Source organism: Dipodomys merriami, unplaced genomic scaffold (assembly GCF_024711535.1).
Source record: "Dipodomys merriami isolate MVZ:Mamm:240054 unplaced genomic scaffold, mDipMer1.0.p SCAF_15, whole genome shotgun sequence".
Lineage (NCBI taxonomy): Eukaryota > Metazoa > Chordata > Mammalia > Rodentia > Heteromyidae > Dipodomys > Dipodomys merriami.
Window position 1 is genome coordinate 13,940,641 of NW_027202826.1, and position 12,567 is coordinate 13,953,207.

Here is a 12,567-nt window from a genome sequence, read left to right on the forward strand (position 1 = left end):
TGCATTTTCTTCTATAGTAAATCATGTCATAGTAAGACTAAGAACAGAATCCTAAAACATGCCATTCAGAAGGCTGAATATTCCATTAAAATAAAATATAATTACAAGAGAAGTTTCAATTAGCATGTACACCATTGGTATACAGCAGATGGAAGAACATCTCTCTGATACCATTTGCTTTTTTCATAATAAAGTATAAAGCCACATGCATTTAGACTGAGAAGCCAGGCCTGTTTACCAGCCACCATCCTACTACATGTCTCCTTGGGTCTTATTGACTCCATATAATGTAAAGAGAATCATTGAGTACATTTTTTTAAAGAAAATTTTCTCTAGAATGTACAAATCTCCCTAAACTCACTAAGAGTAAAAAGCCTGTGACATAATTGTAAGGTGAGTGCTGTCCAACCACACTATTTTCTCAAATGAATGTGAATCAGTGTGGAATCTTTTCAGCCCATCAGAACTGAGGATTATGGGTAGGAGAAGGCCAATTCCAATTTGTACTGAAAGCAGCTATTTCCAAAAATGTTTTCAGAAACTCTACTTATAATGGAGACTATTATATGGCTTACTGGTTTTTCACTATTAAGGAAAAAGAAATAAAGGACAGAGTCTTGTATCTTGGCCAACTGTTGGTAACTTGCCACTCTATAAGGCAAGGCAAGGATTCTCTGCCAAGAAATAGCCAGCATAATCTCACAAACTTTTCAGTAGAAAGAAGCTGGAATCAATGAGGGTTTGGGCCTAGGGCTAAGGATTACTATCATCCTTCAAGTCAATACAATTCAAATGTGCAGAGCCAGTTTTTATTTATCCCTCCATGACATTAAACACCGATTTTGGAGAACTTTAATCTTCAGACATAGAAGGGGAAGACAGTCAAATAAATGTTGAGACTGACTAATGCATTTGACAGGCCCAGAGACTCCACAGTCAACTGGAGAGTTGCATTGCCCCAAAGCAAATGAATCAAAGAACTTGCCAAGAAGCAAAAGAGTGGAAAGTGGTTTTTGTGGATGGCCATCATAAAGCCCAAGTCTGCTACTAGAAAATCTGTTCAAGAGCTTGGCATGGGAGTATTGGTCTGGTAGCTGCCAACTGTGTGGCCACAGCTGGTAGCTTGAAGAGGAAGCTGAAAGTACACAAGGGGAAAAGGAAGAGTGGTCAAGAACACAACAGACGCCATGCCAAATCTCTCTCCGACATGCCAAGTGATTGGTTTCTTTCTATCCTAATATCAACAACTTTAGAGTGCGAGTACTTACATTTTCTTTGTGTTATTCAGAGGAAAAAGGATAGACAAATACAATGAAGCAAATTTTTTAGTAGTCTTAATAATCCTTGATTTTTGTTTTCAAATGCATCTAGTAAGAAGAGAACAGAAGAGGTCTCTCTTTCTTGTCTTCTATTGTGCCAAATACCCAGCTGATGAAATAGTGCAAAACATTTCAGGCAACTCTTCAGAGGGTCTGTCTGCTTTTCCTAGGCTAGGCTCCAGAAGATAAAACCCTTCACTTACATTGTCTACATCCTCAAAAGCAATCCTTGACAGATATTATGCTCACATATCTGGTTTCTGCATAAGATTATTACAAAAGTAAAGAATTTGCTTATGCTTAAGGTAGTTGTATTAATGTAGATCTCTCTTCATCTCTAGGTTCGGCAAGCAACCTTGAGTTTTGAAGGTTAAATATAACAAAATACAAATTGTTAAATGCAAAAACTCAATTGTTTTAAGTTGAAGAAAATGGAGATTGGAATTGTATTCCTTTTTATATCTCTTAGAGCACAGAACTTAAAATAGGAAGTATATATCATCAATACTTTCTATAGACTGTGTAGAAAGTAACGAGTAATTTGAAGACTTTAGTTTTCACCTCTTAAGATGTGGTAAATTTAGCTGTGTGAGAGAAGTCTAGGAGCATATGAGCACAAGCAAAGTAGGAGGCCACATAGAAATTGCAGCATCTGAGGCATGCTCCGTAGGTACCTACTCAGGACACTCACAATGCCATTGGAAAGACAATTCCTCTCCATTATTTTTTGGGCGGGGGAGTCCAGTCCTGTGGCTTAGGCTCTGGGCCTGGGCACTGTCGTGTGCTCATTTGCTCAAGGCTAGCACTCTACCACTTGAGCAACAGCACCACTTCTGGCTTCTTTTGTGATTCATTGGAGCTAAGAATCACAAGCCTACACAGGCTTGCTTGGAACTGTGTTCTTCAGCTCTTCTAGGGTTTCAGGAATGAGCCACTGGTGCCCAGCTACTCTCCAGAAATATTGTTGTATTTGAAGTAGTGTTTAAGGACAATGTGTATTTTATTTTTTTTACTAAAAACACATTTAATTTATGTCCACTGCTTTAAGCCCATAGGTTATTAACACTATAAAAGATTGTTCATATGGATGCTTGGTGTTTTAGTTAATTAGTGGTTCTACTGGGATGAAGACATACAGTGATGGCGGGGAGCTATTTATGATGGGTGTTCAAGTGCACATGTACAGAACTGGCTCCACACACCTTCGTGCCGGGTTCCCTAGAATGTTGCTTTGCACTTGCACAGTTGTCATGACTCTGAAATCACCCTCAGTCCAATTTAAAGTCTTTCAGAGTGAGCCATGGTTTTTATCCTTTATTGCAGACATATGGAGAATTACTTTGTTGTAAATGAGCAAATTTACCATAAAAGCAAAATGGAAAGATCAAATGTATGGAAATATATCATATTAAGTAGGAATCAAAGGGCAGACTGAGACCTGAGAGTTCAGAAACTTTCCCTGCTCTCTCTCTCTCTCTCTCTCTCTCTCTCTCTCTCTCTCTCTCTCTCTCTCTCTCTCTCTCTCTCTCTCTCTCTCTCTCTCTCTCTCTCATTCTTTATGAATTCTGGCTCCCATGAATAAGTTCATCAGAACTTGACTTCACCTTCAATTCAATGTGATTTCAAATGTCTCGAAAGAGAAATCGGGTTAACCAAAGTTGGATGATGTATACATCTCAACCTTGCCCCCAAAGTAAGGTAAAGCAAGTCCTTGTTTTCTTAGAATTTGGTATCTAAAGTAGAACCCTCTGTAGGAGTAAGGACATAAGCAGAAATAAAAAGTATGCACACAGCTAGGAAATTAGATATGAATAAATTTAATTTCACTATCTTCCCCAATTGTAAACCAATAATTTCTTCTACCTATTTGGGAAAAGTAGAATTTCTTCTGAATAATAGTTTTAAAATAAATTTTACTTTTGTTAGAAATTCATGACTAATCATTTTTATACATTTATAATTCTAAATGTCATTAATTCCATTCCTTTACCATTACACATATTCTAAATATATTTTTCTCAAAGTTCTATGCAAACTTTCTAAAACATCCCCCAACCTAGCAGTTTGCCCCTTACTCTTATCAATACTTTAATATTTAAAGAGTAAGTGTACATTTATATCCTATCCTGTTCAAAATGTTGAGCAAATGTTCACCCTTTTCTTTAAAAGTTCATAATATAAGCCCAAAATACCTTTCTTCTTTTTTAATCCTACATATTAATAAATTCCTTAATCTTTAACTAACCTTAAGGATGCCATTTCTGAATATATTCAATATATTTGCCTCCTTTGCTTATTATTTACTTACTTGCATATTATGGATTTCTTCCTTTCTTTACTTATTGTTGTGTCTTAAAGCACCTTAGCTTTTACCTCAAGTCTAGCTACCTGTAAAAATTATTATTTTATTTTTTAAGTTTCAAACCAAGCAATTTGCTAGGGAGATTCCAAACTGGATGTGATCCAGTTCTGCAACAATCTTTGTAGTAAGTGTCTGAAACCTTGTCATGCATTTGTGTGTGTGTGTGTGTGTGTGTGTGTGTGTGTGTGTGTTGTAAAATATTGTAATAAGAATGATTACTTACTCCATAAAAACTCCACCAGAGTGACTCCTCCAGAAATTCTTATTCAATGATCGAAATCAAGGGTCCTAAGGGAAGAGTCCCTACATGGAAGGCTAAAAAGTCACTAACCCTCACCTGTGTTTGGTGACAAGAAGAACTCCATACCAAGAGTCTACCTTAATACATGAGGGCAGGGCAGGGAAGGAATAATTTATTCAGGTGATCTAGTCAGTCACACTAATGGGTCTCTGGTTCCCAGTCCATGTCTCCCTCTCTGTGTGTGTGTGTGTGTGTGTGTGTGTGTGTGTGTGTGTGTGTGTGTCTCAGATCTAGTTGGACTTGTGGATCTCTCACTCGCTCCCCCTTCCATCTCTTACTCTGTGTGTCTTTCCACCGGTCTCTGGGTCTCTGTCTCTCCTCTCTGTCTCTCTGTCTGTCTCTCCTGTGTCTCTGTCCTCTCCCCTCCCCCACCCCTTGCTTTTCTGTGTGGACTCAAGGAAGAACTGTGTTTCAGGCCCAGTGGTCTCTGCTTACTCAGCTTGCCAGCCTGGAACCCGCCAGAGGCAACTTCTTCCTTGGTGTCCCCCTGGCAACTTCTTCCTTGGTGTCCCCGAAGGAAGGAGGGAGCAGGAACCGGTGCCACAAAAGAGACTCTTATCTCCAATGAATCACCCGCCTGGCCACTCAAAAAATTAAACCACCCAACAACAAATCCTCAAAGAAACAACTGCCCAATAAATAAGTGGGCAAAAGACTTAAAGAGAAGCTTCTCTGAAGAAGAAAGAAGGATGGCCAATAGACACATGAAGAAATGTTCAACATCCCTAGCCATAAAAGAAATGCAAATCAAAACAACATTGAGATATCACCTCACTCCAGTTAGAACAGCAAAAATCAAGAACTCTAACAACAACAGATGCTGGAGGGGATGTGGACAGAAAGGAACCTTACTTCATTGTTGGTGGGAATGTAAACTTGTTCAACTACTTTGGAAAGCAGTATGGAGGTTCCTCAAAAGACTTCACATAGATCTCCCCTATGATCCAGCAATCCCACTTTTGGGCATTTACCCAAATGTTTACAAACAAGACCACACTAAAGCTACCAGCACAACTATGTTTATTGCTGCATTATTTACCATAGCTAAGACATGGAACCAACCCAGATGCCCCTCAGTAGATGAATGGATCAAGAAAATGTGGTATATATACACAATGGAATTCTATGCCTCCATCAGAAAGAATGACATTTCCCCATTTGTTAGGAAATGGAAAGGTTTGGAAAAAATTATATTAAGTGAAGTAAGCCAGGCCCAAAGAAGCATAGGTCCCATGGGTTCCCTTATTTGCAATATCTAGTATAGGTATGAGTCAAGCGGAAAAGGTCAGATAATGTGATGTTAGGAAAATGAACCCTTAAATATGTATTTTAATGTTTTCGTTTCTTTCATGCATGTGTTTCTAACGCATTTATAAGATTATTTCTTTGTTGCTTTGTATGTCCCTCCCCCACAGTGTAACCCCCGCTTTCACTATATTTGATGTCAGTATAACATGTGGAAGAGATGGGGACAAACAAGTCGTTTAAGGATTTAGGTGGACCTGTTGCAACAATGAGAAGTACAAAATGTCATGTCAAAACCAGCTTTACAATGTCGGTGTGGGGCGGGGAGGGGGGTATAATTGGGTGGGGGGAGGGGGGAGGCTGGGAAGGGAGGTGAAGGGTAAACAAAGGAGGAGGCTGCAATGCTTGGTAAGAAATGTATGCATTATCCTGCCCATGTAATTGTAGCCCCTCTGTACAGTATGTTCTCCTGTATTCCAATTAGTATGCAAAATAACTTTTCATTGATTTTCTCATTTAACTCTCCTAAGATTATCTAGCTCACAAGTAGCTACTTTCACTAGCAACTTTAATTTATCCTTGCCATCATTTCTCTAAATAGATTAAAAAGTTGAGGCAGCTTTGATGAAGCCTGGCCCAGAGCCATAGATGGATTGGTGAGCATATAGATAAAGTTAAATAAATTGAGTAACATGAACACAACGAGAATACACTTTCAGACTTTACATTTAAACACCATGTAGCACAACGCTCATAGAGAAATATTGGAACTGTCTTCCCCTATTTGTGAGTATACTCACATAGATCTCCTGAAGGGTTTTTGAGATAACTCTGCTTTACAAACGAGCACTTCTCCATAAGCAAAAGAGACAATTCATTTCAATTCTAAATGATTAAAATTAACAGTACTCCAATACAATCCTATATGAGAGCTTTCTTATTTTGCCCTTATGAGTGTTCTTTGAGTAATTTGGTACGGAGCTCTTAATCTTACCAATTAACTTTTATGAAAATGGTTTGATTTGAATCATAGGAACTAAGAAATTAAGTCTGTTGAAACAATATGTTCAAAACTTTATGAGATGTTTCCAAGCTATGTCCAATCAAATGTCTTAAGAAACAAAAGTTTGCCTTGTTTGCTTATAGGCTGGTGAAATTTACTAAGGATCTACTTTAATATTTGCAAGGATTAGATGAGCAGGTGTGGTGGCATGTTACATTTCATTAATATTAGCAACCACTTGGAAATTTAGGAAATACTTTTTAATCTAAATGTCATTCAGATGTATTTTCAACTAGTCAATTCATCTAAATGCTAGAGATCATCAAGAAAACATAAAGAAATGTGTTTCCCCATAACCAAGAAGGTATTTATTACAAAAATTTGTTTATGAATCAAATAAGATAGTTTTACTGTGCCTATATTGGATAATTTTACCCCCAAATTAGCTTTTTTTACATTTTTGTTAGCATGTACTTAGTGTACAAAGTGTTGTCTCTGAAATTTTCAGAAAAAAATACTAATGGAATTTATATTTGCTGTCTTTACCCTTCATCTTCTTGCACCTTCTTAATTTCAACAGCTTTCACTTTTCAGTTTTCATGCACATTTATGAAGAACTTCAGCACCTTTGCCTTCCTTCTCACACTCTAAGCCTTTGAGCTGATCTACTTTTAAAGATGGCAATAAAAGATAAAGAAAAGGAGACTGTGAGTGTCTGTTTGATTGATGGCCTGTGTTCAGCTTCTATGACAGTGAGCAAAAGTCAATGTGATCAGCTAAATAAATACCTTGAGAGAGATGAATGGCTCAGTGTGACTGGAAGGGACTTCAGGGATCCTCTGTTGAGTGGCTTCACTTAATAATTTAGGAAGCTTTGTCCCAAAGAGAAGACATTTTCTTCACCGTTTCACATTGAGTTACTGGAAAAGCAAAGCTTTACTTTCATATTCCCTGCCTACAAACCATTGTCCTTTCAGGTTAGAAGCTGGAGTTTATCTTGGCTGCAATAGGACTTGAACTCAAGGATTCCTGCTTGCTAGGCAGGTACTGTATTGCTTGATCCATATCTCTACCCCCCACCTTTTTTTTTGCTCTGCCTACTTTTAAGATAATGTCTCACTTTTTTCTAGGCCCAGCCTGGACTGTAATACTGTTTACACCTCTTGAACGTGGCTGGGACGACAGGATGGTTCCATTAGACTCAGCTTTTCCTGTTGAAATGAAGTCTCATAGTCTCTGTCTAACTTTCAATAGAGATACAACTTATCACTGCTTCCTGAGTAACTAGAATTGTAGACATGAGACACTTATGTCTGGCTCAGGTTAATTATGTTTAGCCCAAAGGCTAGAAGATAGAAGGATGGTTTCTGTGGAAGAAAAGGAGCAAAAAGAAGAATTGTTGGTGCAAGGATGTTGATATCCTGTGATATTTAATTTTTAAAAAAACATGTATATTTACAGAGAAGAGCTTAAGAAGCTATCCTGAAAAATTATGAATTAATTCCTTTTTCTATGGGCCATTTACTCTTCAGTCCTTTCAGATGATGACTGACCACATGTACAACATGACCTCTTAACATAGGAGCTAAGAGCTTCTTATTGCTTATTGAGCCATTGTGATGTCATAGTGTAATGCATTGCACATTTATGATGATTCTGGTGTAAATAAAGATACTGCATTGACAATCACATAAAAGCAGATCACATAAAAATATTTAGAGTATAATAGTAAGTACTTCCTAAAAGGCCATCGAGAATTCTTTCTCTCCACTATTCTTGGAAACAGAACATTGGTTTTCTCCTACCTTCAGACTTGAACTAATAATGTAATGCCTCAAACTATTCTTTTGCTTGGACGTTCAATTTACCAAGGGCTGATCTTGGGATTCCTGAGGCCCCAGCCCCTATGGTTCATTTCCTTTTCTTTTCAATTTTTATTCTCAAGGTGATATGCAAATCAGGTATTGAGGACATTTCTTTTTGGAGGGTTGTCACTCCCTTCCTCATTTTTCTCCCAGATTTTTCTCTCCCTGCCCCCTTAGTTAACTAATGTAGCAGGGATACTCACTAGACACTATGTTGAATTAAGAAGCCAAATCAATACAGACAGCTTGATAGGCTTGATAAGATAGCAAGGACCTAGTCTTTCCAGATCAAAGTTAACAACTTGCAATGTTAGTAACACATCCTAACTTCCAAGAAGTTTGGTAGTGTAGAATTAAGCCATCATCATTGTCCATATAATTAATACATGCTAAACAGGCACTGTATTGCTTGATCTATGTCCCTAACCCCACCCCCTTTTATTTTGCTCTGCTACTTTTAAGATAATGTCTCACTTTTTGCTAGACCCAGCCTAAAATGTGACACTGTTAATGCCTCTCTTTATCTTTCTTTATCTTAATCACACACATTTCTATATATCTAAAATAACCATTAGTTGCACCACTAACTAAACACTCTCTTAGGAACTGGCTTCCTGTTTTGTAATATGGATTTGAAACTTGGCTTATATGAATAGTAAATGAATGGAACTTAAAGTTTGCAACAGATATCACCACCATGCAAGGAACAGTGACTCACAAACACACATGCCACATGATGGGACTCCCATAAGGAAGTGGACAATACCTACTGAGCCTGTGAGTCCTTAATGCATACAGAAGCATGGTGCAGTTTTAGCTCCATCAATGTGGGAGCACCATACTAGCCTATCATGCCAAACCATCATGCCTTCCCACAAGCATATTAAAGTGTTTGCCCTGTCAGTTCTTGTGATGTTTTGTCTCCACAGAGTCCCTTTATTTACAGGAGTCTGCAGAGTGAAAAAACAGATTTATGAAAATGTCAATGACATCTTTTCTTTTTTCCCCAGGAACAGTTACCCTAGAGATTGTTTTATAAAGCTCTTAAGCCAGCCATCATTCTAGTCTAATGCTATATGTGATTTTAAGAAGAAGAATAAAATAGCTCCGTTGATAATGCATCAGATAGGGAGTTTTCTTCAGAACAAACAGTAGACTGTCACAGAAATGCAGGCCAGGAAATCTTGCATTGAAGTGACTCTTGCACGTCTAGTCAGAGCAGATCTGACTCTACTAACTGTTATGGTTACTAGAGTTTTCTTGACAAGGAACGTGCTATGTACGCTCTTGAGTATGTCTAACACCAGCAATGGGATGCAATGCTTACTTTATGAATGCATCAAAGTCTTGAAAGATAGAAATAAGATTCTTTTATAACATGTTCTTGCCCTTATAAAGGGAGAAAAAGAGAAAGAACGGGCAGTCAATTCTAAATAAAATATAATATATGTAGCTGTGAAATGTCATACTAAAACCCTTTCTGCAATTAATGAGTGCTAAGAAAAGTGAATGACAAGAATTTGTAACAGGCTCTGATGGAAGGTTGGTAACTGTAGAATGTGAGAATAAATGGAGGTGGTAAAGGAAGGTGAGTATTGTCCAAGTCATTTTTATACCCGAATAACCGATTCGAAAGTAGAAAAAGGAATTTTGTTAAAAATTGTTTTAGGAAGCAGTGAGAAAAGATAAGGGAAAGAAACAGAGGGAGGGGATTTGTTCAGGTGATTGCATGAATGTTAAAAAAAATCACAAAAGAACTCCCTTGGACAAATATGCTAATAAAAATTAAAGTGAATGAAGAAGAAAAAGATGTCAGGAAGAGAGGAGAGGCAACTGGTTATCAATGGTTCAGAAAACAGCTTTCCCTTACGAATAAATATATGTTACATTATGGTTCGATTTTAGGCCTACAATTTTTGTAAAAGTGTTGTTTTTTTTTTTTTTTTTTTTTTTTGAGAAAGAAAATGGTCTCTTCTCTTCTTTTCCTTCAAGTTTCCTTCCCAACAGACTCTCTGTGTTTGAATTTGTGGAGATGACGTACAGCGACCTTCTGTCAGGGCATTCCTGCTGAAGCTCCTCATTGTAATCAGATGGGCAGCCAGGCAACTATGCCTTTGTTGTCACACTCCATGCAATTCAGGTCCCGCAGGCAATCGAAGCAGAGTGTGAAACCGCAAGAATGTTTGGGTGACTATCTCTGGATGGCTGAGTTACCATCTCCCGAACACCCTCAAGTAGTACTGCAAAGACAACTGATGACTGCAGTACCACAGATACTACTTGGAAAGTCTGTCATGACCCATGGTCTACAGATATCCTCTAAGGCCTGCTCAAAGAACACCAGGGAAACTCAACAAGCCTCAAAAAAAAAAGATCTGTACTCAATATAGAGTGATGCAATTTTTAAAATTAAAAAAGTTCCAATTAAGTAGCATCTATTAAATGTACAAAGGAATATCATTATGGTATTTCCATATTTGTATATAATATAAATATAAATAAATTCACTTCTATACATTTTTCTTTTTGTTCTTCTTTTCTCCCTTTCCATATTGAGTCCTCAAGATTGTTCAGCTCTTTTTGCTCACAGCTGACCCTCTACCACTGGAGCTATGCCTACAGCCCCGCTATTTTTCATGTCGATTGGAAATGAAGTCTCATGTACTTTCCGCTCAGGTTTGTTTCAAGCAATAATCCTCCAAGTCTCCGTTTCGTGGTTCCGGTTTCAACACGTGTGAGAGAAGTCTGGCTTAGTAGATCTCTTGATACAGTGATTTTCAGTTTCTTCTATTTCCTGCAACTGGCATAACAATACTCCATTGTGTATATATAAGTGATCATTTCAGTATTCATCCCTTGGTTGATGGCTTCCCCCTGCCCCACACTGTTGGGAGCCAAAAGTTAAGTCTCTCAAACTTGATAGGCTTAACTATCTCACTGGAACAACCTAAGGCTGAGTTTACAGAATCCCACCTTTTCACCCGCCCTAAATCTACTAATGACCACCTTTGCACCACGCCCTAAGTCCAAGCATATAAATACCCTTGTGTGAAAAATAAAAATTGGCAGCTTGATCAGAATCCTTGTCTTGCTGTCCTTCTTCTTGTCTCTTGTCCCTTCATTCCTTCTCGCTTAGGTTCACCGCCCTCGTTGAAGTCCTGCGGGTCCGGACACCACACCAAGGTTGATGGATTCCACTGCTTAACATGCTACACTAAGCATGAAGCAGGCATGGGTGCTGTGTAATTACTTGCATTCCTTCAGATCTATGCCCAGTTCTCATAAAGAATAACCATACAATAATCCTTTTATTTTGAGAAAATTTCAAGTTGATTTCTATAGTGGCTGCACTAATATACTTCTATACCAAAGATTTTACCCCCAGTAGCTTCACTGACAATGTTGTACATTTTCTTGATCGTAACCATTCAGGCTGAGGTGAGAGGAAACATCCTAGTTTAAAAAAAAAATCTTCTCTTCCTCTTTTTGGCCATCGTTGAAGCAGGAGCGGCCACAATGAAGTTCATTCCCTTTGTCACTTCTGACCCAAGCAAGAACCAGAAAAGGCATTTCAATGCACCTTCCCACATTCGCAGGAAGAATCTGTCTTCCCCTCTTTCCAAAGAGGTGAGACGAAAGTACAATGTGTGGTCTATGCCCATTGGGAGGGATGATGAGGGACAGGTTGTACGAGGATACTATAAAGGTCAGCAGATTGGCAAAGTGGTCCAGGTTTACAGAAAGAAGTATGTCATCTACATTGAACGGGTACAGCGGGAAAAGGCCGATGGCACCACTGTCCAGGTCGGCATTCACCCCAGCAAGGTGGTAATCACCAGGCTGAAACTGGACAAAGACCACAAAAAGATCCTGGAACGGAAAGCCAAATCCCGCCAAGTAGGAAGAAACAATTGAGAAAATGCAGGAGTGAAATAATCTTATATACAACTTTTGATTAAAAAAAAAAACTTCTTAAATGAAAAAATATTTTCTATTATGGTTAAAGAAGCCAAACATTTCTGTATGTCATCCTCGGCAATATGGTGCTCAAAGCCATTCATAATTCTCCTTTAGAGATCTGTCCATTTGCCCATTTGTTAAATGGATTATGTTTCCTCTTGATGTTTAATTCTTGAGTTCTGCATATTAATTAATTCCATGTCTAATGAATATCTCATAATATCCACCTCTCTCTCTGTCTCTCTTTCTGTCTCTGTCTCTGTCTCTCTCTCTCTGTCTCTCTCTGTCTCTGTCTCTCTGTCTCTGTCTCTGTCTCTGTCTCTCTGTCTCTCTGTCTCTCTGTCTCTGTCTCTCTGTCTCTGTCTCTCTCTGTCTCTGTCTCTCTGTCTCTGTCTCTGTCTCTGTCTCTGTCTCTGTCTCTGTCTCTGTCTCTGTCTCTCTCTCTCTCTCTCTCTCTCTCTCTCTCTCTCTCTCTCTTTCTCTCTGTCTTTGGTACTGGTTTTGGAGCTTGA

At 38.4% G+C, this 12,567-nt stretch overlaps 1 protein-coding gene across 1 annotated transcript; it reads left to right on the top strand.

Moving 5' to 3' along the window:
• Positions 1 to 11,611: 11,611 nt before the first annotated feature.
• On the top strand, positions 11,612 to 12,010 carry LOC138826731 (large ribosomal subunit protein uL24-like). Its single transcript, XM_070021973.1, has one exon. The coding sequence runs from the start codon at positions 11,612 to 11,614 to the stop codon at positions 12,008 to 12,010; it is 399 nt and encodes a 132-aa protein (XP_069878074.1).
• Positions 12,011 to 12,567: the final 557 nt, after the last annotated feature.

Coding starts and splice junctions, on each gene's coding strand:
- LOC138826731 (XM_070021973.1), top strand. CDS start 11,612: ATGAAGTTCATTCCCTTTGTCACTTCTGACCCAAGCAAGAACCAGAAA.